General features: G+C 31.1%; 2 protein-coding genes across 4 annotated transcripts in view; both read left to right on the plus strand.

Moving 5' to 3' along the window:
• Positions 1–443: 443 nt before the first annotated feature.
• LOC113402596 (uncharacterized) lies at positions 444–11,649 on the plus strand. Of its 3 annotated transcripts, none has more exons than XM_026642891.2 (3): positions 444–719; positions 5,909–6,285; positions 10,603–11,649. In XM_026642891.2, the coding sequence occupies exons 1-3, from the start codon at positions 653–655 to the stop codon at positions 11,047–11,049; spliced, it is 891 nt and encodes a 296-aa protein (XP_026498676.2). In that variant the 5' UTR covers positions 444–652; the 3' UTR covers positions 11,050–11,649. The 3 variants fall into 3 exon arrangements, with proteins under 3 accessions (XP_026498676.2, XP_026498677.2, XP_064072327.1); XM_026642892.2 differs by lacking the exon at positions 444–719 and adding an exon at positions 3,746–4,045; XM_064216257.1 differs by lacking the exon at positions 444–719 and adding an exon at positions 4,072–4,163.
• A 5,201-nt stretch (positions 11,650–16,850) lies between these two features.
• LOC113402570 (uncharacterized) overlaps positions 16,851–22,393 on the plus strand; it is a 48,258-nt gene continuing 42,715 nt past the window's right edge. Inside the window, exon 1 of the mRNA XM_026642860.2 lies at positions 16,851–17,154. Coding sequence (XP_026498645.2) covers positions 17,058–17,154 — 97 coding nt within the window. The 5' untranslated portion in view covers positions 16,851–17,057. The remainder of the gene's footprint in view (positions 17,155–22,393) is intronic.

Consider the following 22,393-nt stretch of genomic DNA (forward strand, 5'->3'; position numbering starts at 1 on the left):
TGTAAAATATTAAAATTTAAATTAAAGTCACCGTAAAGCATAGTTAGTACGTATTAAATTAAAAAAATAGGTACCTTACATTGCATTTATTTGGGTATTTCACATTCACTTTTTTCTTCATAAACATTTTCACTAAATTATTTCCGATTTGCATCGAATTTGTCTAAATCTATAAATTCCGTCTCAATAGACAGTGATAAAATGAATTTTCACACCAGTTCAGGATCCGGCTAACGAACACATGCTATTTATTTGAACAAGGCATTGCGTAAGAGCATGTGCTCGTTTACGTCCTGATCGCGCGCGTCGTCTAATCTGTGACGTAATGGCGGGCCCTCCTGCAAACAATCGGTTTTTTGCACCCTTTATCACGGGAGCGCCGACCAACTACATAAAAGCCGTGGAAATCCGTTCAGGACACACATTACACGTAACGCGGCCAACTGAACATAACCGCCAGCGAGCCCTAAACGCGATCCGAACGCGGTAGCCGCCAGTACATTTTTTAAATTAGACCATAGATAACTTATTTATTTTTTTGAGATAAGTTATGTGACAGTGATATTTTTACATATTTGTGATTTTAGTGATATTGACCCGTGACGTTTATACCAAAGATTTATAATATTATCTGTGATAACAAAAAACAACAATGAACGATAGTTGCACCTGTTGCAGTGGATGTTCCTCGTGGCAATCGGCTACATCTTACAAAAACAGTAAGTTTAATTATTTACATTATTAATTAAACAAACAATTTTCGTGTTAGCTACTTTCAAAAGGAAAATGAAGAGGAAATTTGTGCTTGGATAATAACATTTATTACATCATAGCAACTGATAGCAGTTTTAAGTGTGAATCCCGATGACCTAATTTCTAATTTGTTTTGTATAGTCGAATCATTTACACCTAAGGTGTAAATGTCCTAGTAATAGATAGTGCACTAAACTTTTTTTTACAACATAAAGTAACAAATTATATACAAGCTTAGCATATACTTCCCTACCATTGTCATTCTAGGCTTAGCTAAACCCTGCGCCATCAAAATGTAACCTTAATTACTTGCCCACCGCAAACTTTGTTTAATGTACACAGCCCGCGATTATTCTTACTAAAATACGGGCAGACCGTAAGATTTTCTTAAGCGTATGTTGACAGTTATATAGTCTGTGCCATTGAGGGTAAAGTGTAAGTTAGAATTGTGCGCAGCTCAGCCGTGATTTATATTGTGGCGGGAACAACAATAGTAAGGCGAAAGGCGCGGAAGCTGTGTTTGGTTTACGGTAAACCTAAATTAACTGAAACTATGTTGGTAATGCTATTTGATATGACGAAGGCCTTTAAGGCAGTAACTTATGTGTAATTTAAATATAGAAAGTTGTATAAATAACTTCAACAACAAACAAAATTAAATTTATGTAAACTATTATAGCTCATAACGAAATAATAACATAATTTCTATTTAATATGATAAATTACTCAAAATAAATTCCATCAGACATGAGTAATAGAAAAAATTGACCGGAGATTCGACACCGCTCTTGTAGGCTTTCAGACGCTTTTCAGTGACGTGTCTTCGCGAAAATTTGGGAAATCCGTGACTCATTACTAAGACAATCGCCGGAACAGTTTTTATAACTCAACGTACGTCAATTATTTAAAAGTAAAAGTATAAACCCAACCTATTCGCTGGAAATTAACGATATCAAGCGAGTGCCATACAAACAAAGATATCTATATCTTAAAGTTTGAAATACTCGATATTCAATACACGTATTCGTTTTTCAGTAAAAGCATTCGTGTCTCGCAATTAACCATTATTACTTTAAGAGAGTCTTCGATTCTATATTTAAGGCTCTGAAGCAAAAACGAAATTAGTTTGAGCAATCTCCAGAGCACAATTGCCGACCGGAAAAGCCTCTACTTAAGCTAATTACAAACTCATTTTCACATAAAAACAACTAATTGATGAAAGCTGTGTCATCATGTCATAAGAAAGAATCACATTGGGAATCTCCTACACGAACTGAACAAAAAATGATTTAATTCGCTCATTATTAATCAATTTGTCATTATAATTTATCTGATTATAAATTGCATGTCTCATTACGCCTTCTGAATAGCGTTAATGTTCCGATACTGCGAGCGCAAAAAAATGAAACAATCGGATAAAAACTATGACTCGTGTGCCACATTGAACTACATTTCTTCCAGACGTCGAAATACAAAGACATATCTTACGGGAAGTGTTATTAATCATGAATATAATCCTCTATTGACACTATCAATAAGCGGCCGAGTACAATGGCATCGCCTTGTTAACCACGAGACAAAAAAACGTGTCAATGTAAATACTTGAGGTGCTCACTCAAACGTTTACACCACAAACCACAGTTGAGCATAATATGGTGTGTAATATGGTTTTAGAAATAACCAGTAAACCAGTAAATCTATAAGATTTTTTGTACAGATATCCTTGTGTCGCGTACCAATTGTAGCCCCACAGCTCTGCACAGCACACAGTGTTAATCGTCGTTGCTACGTAGGTGAATCTGTACGACTATCTGTGTCAGACTCAAACGTCGTTCCCATACATTATTTTATTTATTTTTTACTTAGTTTGCCTTCACGTTTAGTCCTTGGGTTCTTTTTCGCGTCGTGTTTGCTGTTCGTTCACGAAGACAGACATCGTTAAAAAGAAAACGAAAGTTACTTTTATTGTATACCTTTAAGTTAAATATTTGTTTTATAATAATTTGAAAAGGGTATTTAAGAGTTCCTGTGCTTACATAAATCACACACTTCTCTTCAATGAGATCATTGATTACAACTGTCATCGGCGTGCAATAGATATTACGATAAACTCATAAGACGTTACAGTAACTATAAATAAGCCGAATGATTTATCACAACATGTTAATCAAATTATTTATATATAGATGTTTGGTTACTGATGATGACGACTATCCCTTCAATTTATAATTATGTATATCAAACTTTACAAATGAAATGCCAAATTACACAATTGTGAAACAATCACTCTGAAATTAGAGCATTATCGCGATTGTATTTAGCGATTATATTCATATTGGTGTCCAACACGTGCTTACTACTTGCGATCGTGTACCGTCGCGACGAACGCCCGATAAAAGTCACTTTAGGATAGACTCATCGATGAATCACCGCAACGTCTAACCGAATAATTGTTCACTTGCACAAGATGTAGAAAGCGAATGGAATGGAGACGTAATATTATGTGAAACTTTTTATAATGAATTCGAGAGAAATTGATATGTTTGGAATTAGATAGAAATCTATCTGATTTTTTGTAATTTTAATAATTTATACTTTAGATTTAATAAGTATAGTAGCAAAAAATAAATTTTGTAAAAACTATCAAGAAAGTTTTAAAGCGGTTCAGTTCCTCTAATTCTATAAAATTACACTAAATTAAATGCACAAAACATTATTAATATGTTGAATGTCACTTTCTCTTTTATCTGTTTAAATAACTTCGCAATATATTACAGAAATTGCTTATTATAAATACGCAATATTTCGCCAAAAGATAATAGATAATTAAATCAAATATTAGTAATATAATATTTAAATAAAATAAAATTCTATAATTTTAAACGAAAATGAAAATACTTAATGATGTCTCCGTGAGGGTCGAAGTTCGCTTTCCGGCGAGCGTAAGGGTTTTCGCATAGTTTGACCGGCTATTTCATGTACCGTGCCGCATTTTGGTGCTCATTCAACGTGCGTCGACTGCTCGCGCGCCGGTCTCGCACACGCTCCTCGCGGTGACACTTACAAACCAGCCTTCGTAACCAAGTGCGAATAAACTTTGTATATCGTGAATCCAGAAAACCCTGCAAACTGTGACAGTGCGTCCAACGTGTTTTCATTAAGTGTTACATTCAGTTCGATATTTATTTGATATTTTAAACGTTTATAAAATCGGGAATTAGATCGCCAAATGAATATGGACTTGCCCGAAGGAGCTACATCAATGCGTTGTTCATGGATGTCTTTTTAACTGGTGTGTGATGTTCAACTGTTTTTATTTAACATTTGTGTTATAAAATTAATAAACAACGGTTAATCATTTGCGGTACCGGTGCGATGACATGTTAAGTGTAAGAGTTTGACATATGAAGGTAGATGAAAATATATTATTTACAAGAACAATATAAACAACTCAGCAAAAAATCTTATTAGAACTAACTGACAATTATTTTAATTTATTATTTATTTTAATAAAAAAATTGTATAAATATATATATAATATACTCACAAAAAACGTAAGTATTAAATTTTTAATTAATGCAACAAAAAAAACTATCGATTCTTAACCGTGCGTTGAAATTATATACCACCTAAAGCTCACACCAAAAACGCTGTCAAAACATTAAACATAATTGAATGTTATTCTTAAAATCGGCGCGCCAATTCGTTTCATGAACTTTTTTGGAATCAAACAATACGAATTGAGAAAGAATCGATATAGCCTAGCCAGCGAATCGTGTGGGAATGTTCAACATAACGTCGGCTCTCAATCAAAGGGATTCACTGAAACTCATCCGATGACATCCGATACTGCCCGCAGTACCTTCCAAACTCGATTGATTACCTCACATACTTTTTGGACGCTGCTAATTATTTTATTCGATTAAACGCGGTTCATTATTGGATTCTTATGTAGTTTTTATACAGATCAACATTATTACAATCATAAAATTAATATTTACTTTAACGTTCGTTTTAAGTTAATCCATAATCAGTTTTACCTATATGTTAAACGATAAATAGCGGGGAAATCCCATAGCGAATAATATAGCCTACAGTACTTGGATTTCGTGGTAAAATACGTAAGCATTGTTTGATCTCGACAATACATCCAATATAGATATTTAAGTCAGTGATCACAAACAATGGTTACAGAGTAAAAAATGTCCAACATTAAAACTTTGTCACTTAACAGCTTAGCAACATTTCATACGAGTCCAATTTTTATCTGTACAAGTAAAGCCGTATTTACTTAACATACATTGAATTGTCAACGACACGGATTGACCTAATGATTCACTGACCATAAACCTCGGCTTATCCTCGTTTGACGTAACATAGGTAATTGCAGTTCCTGTAATAAACATTGTTTATTTTTGATTAGCTTTTAATACTAAATAAAGGATAGTTTCTGAACTATATCGTTTGCTAGTTATTTTCCTATTAACAATAAAATGAAAATTATTATTCTTTATATAAAATGAAGAGACATATAAATTTACTGTGTAAAAGTGTAACTTTCTACGTTTTAGCACTTGAGTCGGACAAAGAACGACGTTGCTAAGTCGGTGGTGTTTCTCTTTTAAAAGTTCGACATCGTCGCTGTACAGAATTGCGACTCTGTCCGAACATAAAATATGTTTTATGGCCCAGGCGCAAACATCAAAACCTTCAATAACAGCGCAACGATAAATTGAAGTGGAAACATATATGATTTCTGCACAATAGTGACTCGAAGATTTGATGACCATAAAAACATACTCAAAATTCACGTTTTTCAACTACAAAAAACTGGTCCACTCAAGACGAATTTGATCAAAAAAATCACGTGCGGAACTCAACCCGAGGCTAATGGTCGTCGGGAAAGTAGTCTGAAGATGAAGATTGTACAAGCTTTATGCACCTAATATGAACGTCGTAGAAGTGCGTTTAATCATGAAGCTTATTATTTTTTATGTGACTCCTCTAATGTCTCCCACCCGTGTATCGGAATGCAATGTCGCTTGCGTGAACCTTACAAATTATAATTAACATCCTTTCTATATTATGTATAAATAATATTTTAGCATAGCTATTGACTGATGATTGTCATTAAACATATACATTTTTGTTTCAGGTTTTTTCAAAAGGCTTTTGGTAGCTGTATCAGTAGTCATAATCATTGCAATGTGTCTAACGCCAGCGGAGGCTCGTTCAGTGGAGCATAGGAGAAGGCACCAAAGACGACCAGACATGGCCCAACTCACCAAAGACGAGACAATGAAACGGCCAAAAAATCCAAGTACTGAACAATTCAAGAACGCTACAAGAAAGATAAAGCATAAATTACGCAACACAAAAAGATTCTTCGATCAAGATCGGAAAGTCTTGAACGAGACGCGAGAGTACAGGGATGGTATGCCCAGTTGGTTGCCGGCGGTCAACTTCGTCGACATCCACTTTCACGATTACAGAACATCGCGAAAAGTCGGAAAATCTATCACAGAACGAAAGGTAAATGTGCTAATATTGATATAAGGTCTATTTAATCCCAAACTATTAATTTATAAACGGTCGTTAGATTGCTTTCGTGTGGACTGATCATTTCGGTTGACTTGTGATTTGAAGGCGCCTTTAATATTTGATGTTGGCTTAAACAGTCTGACAGTGTAATTACTGTAGCCGATCATTTCGCGTCTCGAGGGTGTGGTGGTCCAGCCCATCACTTTTTTTGTTACCCGTTCAGTGTTTTTACGTTATTTTAATTTATTTTTGCTTTATTTAAGACAAAGAATCCCCGTGTACATTAGCTGTGCTCGAGGCTCACCGTTGCAACTTAAATGAGGTTTCATCGAGCCAAATTACATGTGGCCAGCCTTTGTACCCTGTTTATTTACTTCACATTGTACTTAAGGGCAATAACTAAAACCCTTAATTTCCGCGCCGCATTTTGTTTGCAAATTGTTTGGTTTTAAGCATTTTGTATACCGTTATTAGTATCCCGTTCGATCAATATCGCTCCATTAGGCCCGTTGATATATATATTTTGTATGAAGCAATAGGTAGGCGTGGAATATTTGTGGCTATTCATAAAATGTGAGCAAGTAAAACTTTTAAAGAAAAGTAATTATGTACTAAAATAATTCACTGCAGGTTCATAAGCACAAAAGATTATCTCAAATATATGTCCAGTCGCTTTGTAAATATTAATAAGAAAAAGAATATGTTGAAAAAAGTTGAGACGAGTCCGGCTTTTGTTTAGTCGCTGTGGGAGCGAAGCAAACCAAGGGTCCAGTTAAATGTTTCGAGGAAATTTGCATAGATGGACACCGACAGATTCCGTTGTGCGCACGCGATCTTAAATGAACGGTTAAGCCGCATTCAGTTGGCCAAATGGCTTCACGAGTTATTATTTGCAAAATCGAACACTCATACAATATTATGAAACATTTTTATAAATATACGTTTCTAATAGAATTCTATTATCTATATGTCAAACATATTTATCGTCAAATAGTATTAGAAATAATAGCAGCGTTACAGCAATTCGACATTGTTTGCGTATACTTAACATTTAATGGCGTTAATTCGATCGTTTCAACGTGAGATTATACAAACCACCTCCGCTCTCAAAATACAAAATCCATAAGTGCTTCGTAACGGATCTTTCAAAGCTTTTATTATTTGCCGAACACACATCTGGACCGCGAGACTTTCCATTACGTATTCATATTGGACAGTCACTAATTAGTACACAAAGTCGAGGGCGAACCGAGACAATAAATATGTAAACATTGGCTTTCCGATGTCCTTCCAGTGGGGGCGAGAGGGCCCTCCGCTCGCACGCCGGCGACAAAATTATTTTCTAACACGCGAGTGTAGAGTCGCTCAGTATCCATGTCAATGAATATTTAATATTTCTTGTGTATGTTTCGACAGTTCGTCAATGCATGCCCACTTAAGAAATTCAAATATTTAACTTTGGGCAAAGGAAAGCGTTAGAATTCAAGTGATCTCAGCTTCGCTCGGCCTTAGTTGACTTATGAACAATTTAAAAATTAAATACCGCTTAAATGATATGTTAAAACAGTAAGCCCTACTAAAGTATTGTATGGATGTACTGTTAATGTCGTTTTAATATTTATTTTCAAATATTTCATTTATTTTATATAAATTCAACGGCTTGAAATAGTTCTAGTTTAATAATACATATGCTACTAAAATTAACTACTATTATAGTTTTAGAATGAAAGGACCCATTCATTAATAATATAAATTATAATTTTACATTTAGGCAACATCTAGGATATTTATTTAAGCTATTAACAGTTTCATACAGCATTAAAAAAGACTAAACAGTCTGAAAAAAAACTTTAGGAAAGACATTCCACAGGTGTTACCTCGAGACGCTTTCACGCTGACAAGCGCTTAAGCGATCGCTCCGTAGTGTTAGTGTTTGTTCAGTATTTACGATTTAACAAAACAACACGAAATGTTAAAAACACATTATTTGTCCGAGTGAGACGAATTCGAACTTACGATTCCGGTGCGCTGCGTTTGTCTCCAACACGTTCCTCAGGTTAGACTTGGCTCTTTAAGGCTGAAGTACGGCTTATTGTCGGGGTCTTAGCTTTAATAACGCGCCATATTTGCACACAGACCCCGGCGCTTTTATTATCGTCGTTCTCCGTCGCTCCCTTACAATGGATTGGATGCAATGCTCTAAGCGAACTGATTTTACGACACTTCGAGTGCTTACGGTTGATTTTAGAGCCAATTGTTTAATGGATTAGTGAACTTTATCTCCATATTGACGCAGCAACTGCGTCTGCTCATTTTTCTATTTGCATAATCTTGTGCAAAAACCCTTAACATATTACAGTTATGCTTTGTTTAATTGTTGAATGTTGTATTGCATTTAACAGTTTTATTTGATTATAAATAAATGTTTTTCACACGGATGAATAATAGATAATGCAAAACATGTTAAATACCTTAAAAACAACGTTGCGATCTACTTGACAATTTTGAAGTAACGGAAGGATAACAATAGTAATTATAGTTGAGGACGAGTCGCATGACGTCACAATTGTACTACTCGACGTGAGTCAGGTTCATTCATGATTATTTCAGGGGAATTAGCCAGATATGATTTACGTTAATCGTTTATACGAATGGCGCCACACCATTCCCGGAATATGAATGAGTTAACTATCATTCTTTCAATGGAACCGTGTAGTGTTTTCCTGAAACATTACTCAAACGTATTACTCAATTTTCAGTCGATGACCTAATCTCTCAATAAGGTAAACTATTCGCAATAAACGTTTACCAAATCGAAATTATAGGATTACATTTTAAAGCGGAAAATTACATTTTTCTTAACAACAATTTAATTGACGATCATTGGAACTGGGTTATTTTTTTGCATTAAATTAATTGATTGGTGATATTTTTATATACATACATTACCACGGCGCTATGTTTAGAATTAGTTATAACATGTCAACACTTCAGTATATTCAAATGAAAGTATAAATTAATAAAAGGAAACATTAAATGAATTTATAATAATTAATACATCATTTGTTTTATATGTATTTGTCATTTAATTTTGTGCGAAGTATTTAATCGCTTTAGAATATTTTGCTTTACTCATATGAAAAGTTTGAATAATAATATTTGTATATAAACAGTTGATTCACATAAGTTTAAATAGAAATATATATTGTATTACAGTAAAAAGAAACAATAATATCAAATGATAGTTGTACAGCTTAAGGCAAACCGGCCTGTCTAGTATTTACTTGAAATATATCCATCATTATAAAGCAATGTCTACCGATTATATTGTCGTAGGTTGAAAACCTTTTTTATATCACGTAGACAATTTAAACAAAATAATAATGTATTCAAATTCATCTCATAACATACAAAAAAAATATTAATTTAGTTTTTGTTGTTTCTTATTAAGTTTTACTATTTAATTAATTACTTGTCCTTTTGATTTTGTTATTATAGTGCTTCTGCTTAATAGTAATCGATTAATTGAACGATAGCCGTCGTATTAATGTTTTATAATAAAATTGTTTATCGTTCAATTGTTTGCTTATTAAAACTTAGTGATTGAGACAAAGGCTTGTTATTAGTGGTATACTAATAAACATTTTCAATTTACTTCCTTATCTATAAATCATGTGAAATAGTATAAAATTACGTCATCCCACTGCCATTTGTACATAGTTCAATTAAGTACAATTCATATGAAGTGTTAAAAGCGAAATGTCAAAATCACATCCATTTATTGATTGGAATTTTACATTTATTTAACGAAAATATTATTTTTTTCATACAGCGAGTATATTAGTCGTTAAAACTAAACTATACCACTTCTGTTTATGTGGTTTTCTTAGAATACTATTTATTATGTAACCAATGATATAATAGGAATTAATAGATTTATTGGAATCGAATAAACACTGAGTATTATGTGATAATCGACTAGGATTATTTTAATATGTACATTTGAAATTAAAACGCATTTCACTTTAGTTGATTTTGTATGCACCTTCTATATAGTAACGAGTTATCTTCAACCGCGACGCAATATAACATGGTTCCTCAATAATGTCACGAGAATAGTTATACGAGTTATACAATCACAAATACTTATAGATTATACAGCCTCGACACGAATTGGCCGCGTCGCAAACTATTCGCAATATAAATACTTTATTAATTCTAACTTAAATATCTTCACGCCGTCAGTCAGAATGAATAAAGCCTATGGTAATGACTATACATGCTAATAATTGTTTCTCTTTGTTACAGTTCACGTACTTAATGCCGAAACTCTACAAAACTCTGAAGGAATACGAAGTTATCTTCAAACTCTTACTGAACGTGCAACTGGATTTATCGGACGATCCTTTCACGAACTACATCGTCGTTCGACAGAAGCTTCTCACTGATACGTTGGACAAGTTGTACAGCACCATTGCGGAAATACAAGAAAATATGATCGCCGTCAATATGCCGATACCGCCCTTTGACAAGAACCGCATGAAACTCGACGCCTTGGATAAGAAAGTTGACGCAACTCAGTGCCTTAAAAACGACTACATAGCATTCAGAGGATACGGAAATTTATTAAACAACTGGTATTCCGAATTCAGATGTCCGTTGAATAAGAAGAGCGATAGAAAATGCGCAGTTTTCCACGCGAAGATGAATGAGAAATTGGACAACAAACGTTTCAAAAACAATCGAAATATTTAATGTGTTGGTTACTTAATTTATTCCGTGTCTGTATGTCGCTTTTGTACTTATTTAATGTTAGGATAGTTATTTGCTCTCTAACATGAGACGTTGGATTATGAATTTCTTGACGAAACGTAACGTTGATTAAGTAATGGGTACTTTCTCTGTGATATTTAGTATTCTGTAGTTGGTAAATATTAATTTATTGAGAGTATTTAATAAGTTCCTCTGCAAAACTTCGTGTACTTAAGTTCTTTGTTTACTTCCTTGTAAATATATCTTCGATCTTACTTATTATTTATTTCGACTATTCAAATATTTATTCCGATTGCTTTGTGATCTGTATTAAAATGAAATTTTAATTTTCTTAATCTCAGTAAGTATTACTAGTGGGCAATTATTGCCTTTTTTAGAAAAGAAAGACTTTTAGCTTATTTATGTAAGGTGCTTATTTATATAGTTTAGATTAGAATGGAAATTGTGCCGTTAGTTTGTAGCGAACGAACTGATACCATGTTAATGTCATCGACATTGTGTACATAGCTTTACATTATTTGTAATTTGTTACTGCAAATGAAAATTAATTGAGAACTAAGCAATAAATATTTTTTAAACAAATTTATTATTTTTGAATTTACCTTCAACTGTGTCTAATAAGCCCCTAATGTCATATAGAATTTCAAACCACCAAGAGTTCAAGTGATTTGTGAAATAAAAAAAAACGCTTCGAAATTCAAAGTGATTTGAATTTTTAACACCAAATTCTATTTATTATATCTATTGATTTTTTATTATTTATTAAATATATAAATGCAAGTTATAAATTTTTTCATCAAGTGATAAACATTGATTAATTGAGAAACAAAAGCTTTCTTTGTCTTTAATTCTTTATTCATTAATTGATGCATAAACTTACCCTATAATTTTTAAAGTATAAAAAAATGATACTAAGATTAAAAATATTTTAATAAATTTGAATATCTAACATAAATATAAGTTATGCGTAGTGCCATCTAGCGATTAATAGTAAAACTAAGTAGTATTGATAGATGATTTTGTTACGAAGTTTTACTAATCGACACTAGATGTCGTTTAAAAGTAATATAATTTAATTGTTATAACCTTCGAAGGCTATTCACTGATAGATGCCACTACTTATTAATGTATATATTTAATTAAAATTGAATATTAATTTTATAACTACTGTATGTTTGCATAGTGTGTTGTTAGCATAAAAAACTATGAAGATAATTCGTTTGTGGAATTATTATTTATAAGAAACTGGGTAGTCCTAGATTCTAACACATTTCACAAGTGGTAATATATAAACTAAGGTCTATTATTAGAAACATATAATATGATCCTTAAATAAATATATATATGAAATAATCGTGTTCATAAAATTATAGTTTAGTTTTAATATATATTTGATAATAATTAATTAGCAATACAGCCACTTTACTAAACGGTGCTGTTGAATGATTTTGATTGAATTTTTGCCGGTTCTTCTTCAAGGTAGAATCTTCTACCAATTCTTTTTTTAGATTATTACTATTATCGTTGTTTGAAAGCAATGGCTAACTATCCGTATGATCAGCTCTTGTACTACACAATAACAATCAGTTCTAAGCATTTCTGTATTATTGTCTAGTGGTGTCCTAAAAAGTATAAATTATAAAAAATAATAATAATTGTATTGAAGTAAAAGGAAATTGACTAATTGAACCTGACTACTTACCTTACCACACCTTTGACTGCCTTCCGATTTCGTGGCCCCGGTCCAGCGTGTTATGTTCCAAGTCCTTAACGTCCGCAGGTTGCGTAAAGATAGACTGACCAGACAGATAATATAAAAACGCTTAAAGTTAATTACTCATATCATGAAGACCTAAGGTAAGTATGAAGGTATTGAAGAAAGCTTCATGTTTGTGCTATTCTGGCACGAGGGCACGATACGGTGTAAATTTTTGAAGATATTTCAATCCTTTTTTCATGTTGCGTTGGCAGAAGAACCAAGAGCTAACACCTATTAGCCATTGGAGTTTGACTAAAAGAATACAACTACATACCACTACCTATTTTAGAGATTCCATCTCACTGCAGTACCTATATTATATTATTTATTTTCTTTTTATGAATGCTAGCATTTTTTAAGGATTTGTTTTTTAATTGTATTCATCCCTTATTTCAAGAAAATATAGTTAAGCAATGTGCTTGTTTTAGAAGTGTTTACGAGAAAAGCAATTAAATAAATAAAGCAAATAAATACTGCTAGTTTAAATTTAGTTCATGATGTAGGAAAAATCTGAGCATTTCAAATATACTAGGACGATTATAAAGGACCGGAACATTGGGATCTTAAAAATAGTTCGCTATCGTCCGAGCTATTTTAAGGACACTTGGAAATTCTGATATGATTCAACTTATAGATAACTGAGTTTCTTGCCTGTGCCTCGAATTAGAATCCAAATGGCGAACCTATGATAGCTTTAAATTTAATCATATAAAATGAGGATTCAATAGCACTCAGAAGAGCCTGCTAGAATAAAAGTATATTTAGATTAGCTCGTTAGTGGCGATATAGAACAATTTTAATCTGATTGTCCGTGTCAGCCAGTTAGTGATCCGTCTAGACCATAACATTAATATCAGTCATTCAACGCTCATGAAGTGGTGATCATTCGCGACTTACCTAAGGTAAGCTGGATTTATGCCATGATCAAAAATAGCACGGACGATTGTCAAAACCATCATTTTATTCCAATTATATGGAATCGTCCTGGGATTTGCCAATGATCCCATTTTTCCGATTATCCTCTACAACTTATAGATTTAAAAAAAAATGCTTTTACAGATAATATTAATTTTTTCATACATACTTTTTGACATAATAATTTTGACTGACTAATATCGATAGCCATAAATATAATTTAAAATATTTATTACAATGTTTTGTTCTGATATGTATTAATTATTGAAAGATATACTATGCCTATGTTCAAATGGAATAATCTCGTCTAAAAGACTATTAATAAGAACAAACGAAAGATACATAAAAGGCGCGAACGAGTGTGAAGATTTATATCACTATGAAAAAAATATTAAGATATATAATTTAATTTATAATGTAAGTATAAAAAAATTCTGAGTATTTAGTATATTAAAATTATACAAATAACTTATCAGTAAAAACCTTGATTAAACATGTACCTAATGAATATTTACACAACACATTCACTAATGACAACATTTAAAATTCCACAACCATGATGACCAGTTATCGACTCCCTTTCTCTTTTAAATAACAACGAAATAAACCAAGAGACTCATCCTGCTGAACGAAAAATAGAAAAATCTATATTCTGTTAAAGAATAAGAAACAATGTGAATCGGATCGTCTGGCCTTCATAGTTCACGAGTTGCGTTTCGTCAAACGGCTTCCGTCGACAATGACTGTGATGCAAGCCGTGCACCAACGCCGGCTAACGTGATTGTTATTAATTACAAATTAGGTTTTTTTTCTGTCCGTGTTAAAATAATCAACAACATATGATGCAAAAATCAAAAGTATCTATTGCGCTACATAATTCCTTATCTATATATGATTTTAAATTAACATGGTTATATTTATTACTATAAGTAATCAGTCTCGTGAACAAGACATTCGTAGATAATGTCGAAATATCGAGCTCCACCAAATAAAAATAAAAAACATAGGAAATATCCCGTTTCAAATACTTATAGTAATAATTCCATATCTTATTACACTACGTACTCATAAAAAAATATATTTTTTTATCATTACTTACGGCATCAAGATCATAAATATTTGATATTAAAGTTTTGTTGTGATTCTTAATCAACCAATTCCGATATGCGTTATATATATTAAGCATTATTTTGATCGATCTGAACTATTTTGTTTAGTTTCGGTTTATAATCTATGAACATGTTGAAATTAAATTAGATCGGTAATGATTTTCTTCTTTCTACCGTTACGCTTGGTAAAATCATTTTTCAAAAATCGAAACACACGGTTTTAATCTTACGCGTCCACTTAAAAAATTGTATATAATTTTTAAAAGAAATATATATTAATTATTATTTCAACAAAAATTGAATTTTTTTTTTGTACAATACTCAATCTTGTGCTATAGCCAATCTAAAAACAATAATAATATTATATTACGATATTATTAATCGCAGGGGTTAATACTACATACTATCAATAGTTTACTAGTATTAATAACAAAAGCATTCTACACACATGTTTACTAGAATTACTTCACAAAATTACTATTCATCGACCAGTTACCCATGAAAATCGGGTTAATGACGTTTCTTTCTGAGTTTCTTATTCACGCTAATAACAAACTAGTCTCGGTTTAAGAGCGATAGATACCGAATAGCGCTTAAAATGGCAAAGCGTCCTTGATTATTGAAATTTCATAGTTTTCTAAACGGATTTGTAATAAATGAACAATTTGTTAAATCATAAACTCGATGCAATCAAATGAGAAATCGATATAAAAAGATAATGGGACTAAAGTGGCTGGCAAGGTGACATATTTAACAAAGTATAGAGTTTTGATTTTTTTTTTTAATTCGAGTTAATTATTAATAGTTATTAATAGTTATTTATAGTAATTTAGTTTTATATTTTGAAGTTAGTCAATGTGGCTTCCTAAATTGCAAACTTTCCTGTATTCAGCGTAGTTCAATTCATTATATTTTCTTGTGCTATGCTTCAATAAACGATTAAAACGAGATAAACATCAAATTAACGATTTTATAGTTTGATACGCACAGTTAATGTAAATGTAATGTAAATGTTAATTGCGGTAAACCACAAAATGTAAGTACAAAATTTCATTGATTAGAACTAAAAGCATATAAGTTAGTTTTTTTAGTATGTCATTTCCTGAGTTCCAATTAAATATCAACCCAAAAAAATTACCTTGTACATATAACCTTTTAGTTCTAAATACTTCAATACTTAAACGCAAATTAATGAATATTGCCGTATCAAGTATCAAATTCTAGGTTTGATAAATTTTTATTTTATTTTTAATGGGTAAATAATAATAATTCATATGCTATGACTTTTAGGTAGTCGTATAAGTTTATGGCTGGGAAGGAGTTTAATTTCGAAGCAAATATTTTTTATGAGTCGAAATAACTAAATTTTGTAATAAAATTTACCTAATACCTAATATTAACATAGTATATGTAAAGTAAATAGGTTTCAAAATCATTATCACTAGTCTGGTCTTCCTTGTAATACCAGTACATTGCAAATGACACAAAGGAGATAAGTCTCGTGTTGTGGAGAAATATTCGAAGATTAAGCGCCCCATTGTACCAGTATTTACCATCACAGACATTTGGGGTACTTACCATTGCGGTTGGGCAGATTTACTAATATTAAACACTGTTTAAATAAAATTTAGCTTGATGATTTGTTTTAGCTAAATATTTTTTCTGTGTGTGTAAAAGATACTTCCTTGTTGATCTTTTAAAAACTGCACTATGCAAAAAATTATAGATGACTTTAATGAAAAAATATGAAATATTTTTTTTGTAATAAATATATGTTTATTTTACAAATCACCAAAATTTTGATTCGGATAAAATAAATAGAATATGACGACTTTAGCAATTAATTAAAAATTGTCTGTAGAAATTCTTGAGAAAAGTATTAGATACCTATATTGTTAAAATTAAAACAATTAAGATTGTTATAACCGTGTCAATTTATTCAATGTCGGGACGCCGAAATGCAACAAATTATACTGAGGAGTGAGGACAAAGCGTACAGCGTGAGTACACGCGCATGCGGGCGCAGTCGATTGCGCATGCGCACAGCTGATAGAAAGTCTACCAGTTTTGTTCGGTTGACTTCAGTTGTTGACAGTACGTAGAAGGCAGTTAACGTCCCGACGCAAATGTAACCGGCCGTATACGGGAAATAGTTGCGTCTTATCGTGATATCAATAAAAATAAACAAAAAACTTGCAAACTCTAAAATGGGTGTCTGTGTAAGGATTGCTGTCCTGTTTCTTTTGGTTTCTGCAACTTATGCTGTTCCTACAGGAGACTTGAATCGGACTCCAAGGATCGATGGTACGTGATTATTTACAAAAACCTGTCGCAAATATTATAATAATCTTTTTGTTTTAAATTAGTTTAATTCATAATGTATCTAATTAAAAATATTAAAAAAGTAATCATTAGTATAGACATTTTTTTTTCTCTCAATCATTTATAATTTTGAAATAAAAACACAAGCGAAAGTAGAATCGCTGAATTCCGCTATTAGTAATACGAATCGCAACGTTTAATAAGTATTAATTACAATTAACATAACATTACACATCGTACATTAAATGGACCGTGATATGAACTTGAACTGGTATTCTTTAAAAAGAAAGGAATACTTGGATCATTGCAAAAAAATTTTGCAATAGAGTTCGCAGTTCGAAACGGTTGCGATAAAAGTTTACGGGTAATTTCAAACGAAACAGTCAACGTTATTATTGATAATGACCTACTTATACCACATACTTCAGTCAAAATTTAATTAAAATTGATATACCGAAGTGACACCAACAAGCGCTATGAAAAATATATATATCCTTGCGATAATTATTAATGAACTAAAAAAATAATGGCATATTTAGAAATAAAATGTATGCTACTGAAAACCAAATCGAGGACGTAACTTCTAGTAATATAATAATTAATAAGATCATTGTCAGCGGTAAGCTGTAAATATTTAGTTGATTTAATTTCCGATTTTACTTATTGATATATGTTGTTTTTAATACTAATCTATATTTATACAATTTTTTCTTAACGCTACGTTTTTTTTGTTATGGTTTACGCTTAGAATCTGTTTCACTCCTTGAATATATAGGTACGCTAACTCAACGTTCCGTACATCCTGATTATAGAGTTGATTTTCTCTATCCAAGGTTTTAATCCTAAATTGCCTAATTGCTCCAACTGTAGACCTCAACAATAGAAGCCAAGGTTCACGCTAATGCTCAGAACTGGTTAGTTTTTCAATAGCATTGTTTAAATTGTCATTTTAGAACGGAAATATTCACATCCGAGCATTTTTTAAGTGCTGCGCATATATTTTTACGATTTTTATACTTTATATTAACTAAAGCCAAAATTATTAAAAATATGTCTTTATCATGTATGTAAATAAAATTCATAGTACTTATCTGATCACGGTTCGAAAAAACAACATGGTGAATATGTCTGTAATGATCGTAAAACAATATCTAGGTACTTTAATTTGTTTCTAGTTATTGAAAACAAAACATTTAGTTTAGAAATATGTATGTGAGATAAAGCTACGTAAATTTCTCCAATTTATTAAAATTACCGAACGAGCGTACATATGACAAGACTAGCGTGTGTAGAGCTTTACTGTTGAGCAATCTACGTGAGAAATTTCACGGGTTAACCTCTTTGACTTTTGTTGTCTTTAAATTTATTACAATCCATTTTCACTTCCCAGCGTCGGTATGACCATAGCTTAAATCTTCGATTACGTGAACTATACAATATTTATTGCGTTCGCTTTTAAAGGATTATGCATTGCTATTAAAAATTACGTAAATGTCATCAATTTCTCTTTAGGTCTGTCGCTCGTCATTTTTTCATGAATAATATTAATTGAAACAGGTTAAAATATTAAAATGGATGTATCCTATAAGTTTATTAATAAAAATTATGGTTAACATTTACGAATTTTGATTGCGCGCTAATTATGGAATTAATTATTTTCTCCGTTTATATGGTAAACTTCTCAAGCAAATGGTTTTATCAATTTTCACATAACTGGTCAGTTAGTCTTTTTTTAAGGAATTTAGTATTTAAAAACAGATTTCCATTGCGTTTAACTTTGATCCTTTATTGTTTTCCTTATACGAGTATAATGATTTATAACATGCATGTCATTATTTCGAACCGCAAAATTTTAAATATCAAATCAACAAAACACATCATCTTATATCGCCTCAGTTCAATGCCCTTAGGAACTTGCTACAAATATTGACAATTCGTCTTCGAATTTTACGACTTTTTATTGTAAGTCTTTTTAATGCTCACTGTAGGTTGCAAAAAAAAGCAATAAAAATAACAATATCAATGTTAACCAAAAAAATGTACATTTTTCTTTGATTAATGTTTCATACTAAGTTTAAAAAATAATACAATATATTGAAAACACAAGTATGCATAAATGTGTTTAAAGGTGCAGATGTAAGAAAATAAGTTGTATGCATGTCTTTTGCAGTAGATTAAAATAATATTTTTTTTTATTATTATTTTAACATTCTAAATTCATTTTAAGATAATTAATGATTAGTAATTTCCTCACATATAATGCATCACAAGTATTAATATTGTTCATAAAATAGAAAAGTTTAAATTCGAATAGTCAACCAGGCCACCAAATTATATTTTATCAAAAAAAAATGTTTGAATGATGAGTCACTGTAATAGTAGTGAAATACACCAAGAAATAATATATCTTAGATCTCGTGGTGGAGGTTCATTAACATTGTAATAAGTGGTTAAAAATTCTTACAATGTCAGTGTATGTGCGAAGGTCAGAGCGACTATTCGGTGACCCATTTGCTCGCCTGTGTTATTTTAACAAATTAAAACAATATAATATTTATGCCAATACTAATCTATACATTACGATGTATCGAGTAAACACAAATAAGGTCATACGGGACTTCATTTGGACTTTTAAAAAGTATCGACGACAGTAAATTATGAAAAACTGTTTACCGTCCCGGCTTTGCGTGAATAGAAAAAAGTCTACATTAGATGTTGCACACTAGTAAAACTTCTTGGTAGGTGTGATTGTTTCCGAGATTTTCAATCATAATCGCGATAAAATATTAATAAATAATAATATGTCAAAGACTTCCTAATGAATCACGACGTCCATTTGTAAAAACCATAAGAAAATTCGTTCGGTAGTTTTTAAGTTAATCGCGATCCAACATACAGACGCGATGGAGGTATTTTGTTTTATAATATGTACTGATTATTTATACAAATAATAGAGTTATTATAATATAAATATTATTATTATATTTTATGACTCATAATTCTGTAACAGGTGATTTGTTTACATTATGAAACTCGATAACATCAAAATTGAAGTTAACGATACGACACGTATTTTATCGATTATTGTCACTGGTTATTATTGTAACATCGATGAAGTGATTGCTAATAAAAATATTTCTTTAATTAGTTCTTGTAATAACTGTTTCATAAAATCGTTATTAAAAATATGATTAGTTAAATAATAGTTGCCGTATATGACTTCCACATTAATAGCTTACTCCAAATCGTTAATAAAAGCGTATATTGTTTTGTTACGTAATATATTCACCGACTGTGAACCGTTTTTGATATTCCTGATTTTTTAAACAGGCGTGATATTGGAATTTCTATCTAGATTTGTAATTTAAAGTTTAATATAACACGAAAAATAATTTTTCAGTCAGTTTTATTTTCCCTTTTTTATTATGGATTTAAAAACAAATTACATATATTTAAAACGTCATTAAAATATTGTTGTCATATCGATACAACAATATCTAAAGTCTCGTCGTCAAAACTTCGTCGAAACCACACGAATAAAATTAAAACGCCTATCAATAAATTATCATCATTCCACAGTAATTAATTTCGTTTATTGGAATCAAAAAAACATTAACAGATTTCTTTTCAATTATCAACATATACATACGTTATAATCTGTTATGTCATTTTCGTAACGTCATTACGTTGCACAAATGTAATAAATATTTTTTTTATTAAAGCTAATCAAAGTTATTACGTATGTAATAAGGAAATGTGTCTCTAATGATATATATTTTTTATCGAAACTCTTATTGATTGGTCTTTTAAGACATTTTATGACAACTGTATGCCAACTGAAAAGCAAACCCGCTCCTCCGTTATATCCGTTGCTTCCATTAATTCTAATTACTTTTTTTATCTGTATAAAAATATTATGCTTTATTTTTGAAACACATTAAGCATTAAATCCCATTGAATGTAATGAAAAAAAAAACTTCTCATATCGTAGATCACAAAAGAAAATGCCAATTATAAAAATTCATAGGTTATTTGCATACGGCGCCGTAAATGAAGAGTCATCGCTCGCCGCTGATGTCGCATGTGTCAAAATCTCATATAAGTACATGGCGCCATTTTAAACTGCCTTAATCTATTATTGAAATAATCAGTATAATATGTTCTCACTGATTGCGGCTTAGGCTTACGACAAAGCTGGAGCGACAACAGTTTAATTATTTAATTTGTCTGATACCTGTACAAATTATAAACTTTTTATTTATTTTTATAACTTTAACGTAAAATCAATTATAAATAAATGAGTTTATTTTTTTACCATTGTAAGTATAATATTATGCACTTAGATATTTATTACATTTAAATTAGTCATTAGGTAACTACTACATATGTATGTTGTTATTTACTTGTTTTATGTTAAGATAAATAGTTTAATGGAAAATACATGCATCTTGTCAACGCTATCCAATCTATAAATTTTAATAAAAAACTGCGACTGCTATGTCATAGAACCAATATTTTGTTTTAAAAAAAATTAAACGTTATGTTTAAGTCAATAAATGTTATTAATGCATTTCGAAACGGTAGTTTTATAATAAGTACGATATATTTAAATATATGTATTCGTATATATACAATTAACATTCCTTCTGTGACTGTCTGTTGATACGTCATCTTCGTTGCTGTAAAAAGTACCACATTGGACTTGGATGTTTTTATTGTGCATTTTAAATGAAAGATAAGTCAACGAACTGTAATGTAAACAAAGCTTTAAATACCTAAGAACGTAATAAAAACATTTATTTAAAATGCAATTCATTGAAACTTTATTATCGGTATATTTACGTATGTTGCAATAATACAAAGATTACTTATTTTATCATAATGAGCCCTTTTATTTGAAACGTCTCTTAATACGTTCGTTTTGTTTTTTCATGTTCCATTTACAATTTTGGCTCCTAGAAGAAGTCTTCAAAATCAGAATTTGTTTATTTACATGGTGGTAGGGCTTTGTGCAAGCCAATCTGGGTAGTTCACTACATCTTATATTTTAACGCCAAATAGCAGTACTGAGTATTGTTGTGTTCCAGTTTGGAGGTAATAACTACACTCACAATCTTAGTTCCCTGTATTAGCACCTTTTGCACCTTTTCCCGTAGATTTAGAGAAAATAAATAGAATGTGGTTTAGTTTTTCACCGGGTGCCTGAAAACATTACATAGCT

The sequence above is a fragment of the Vanessa tameamea genome, chromosome 11 (genome assembly GCF_037043105.1).
Source record: "Vanessa tameamea isolate UH-Manoa-2023 chromosome 11, ilVanTame1 primary haplotype, whole genome shotgun sequence".
In the NCBI taxonomy this organism is placed as follows: domain Eukaryota; kingdom Metazoa; phylum Arthropoda; class Insecta; order Lepidoptera; family Nymphalidae; genus Vanessa; species Vanessa tameamea.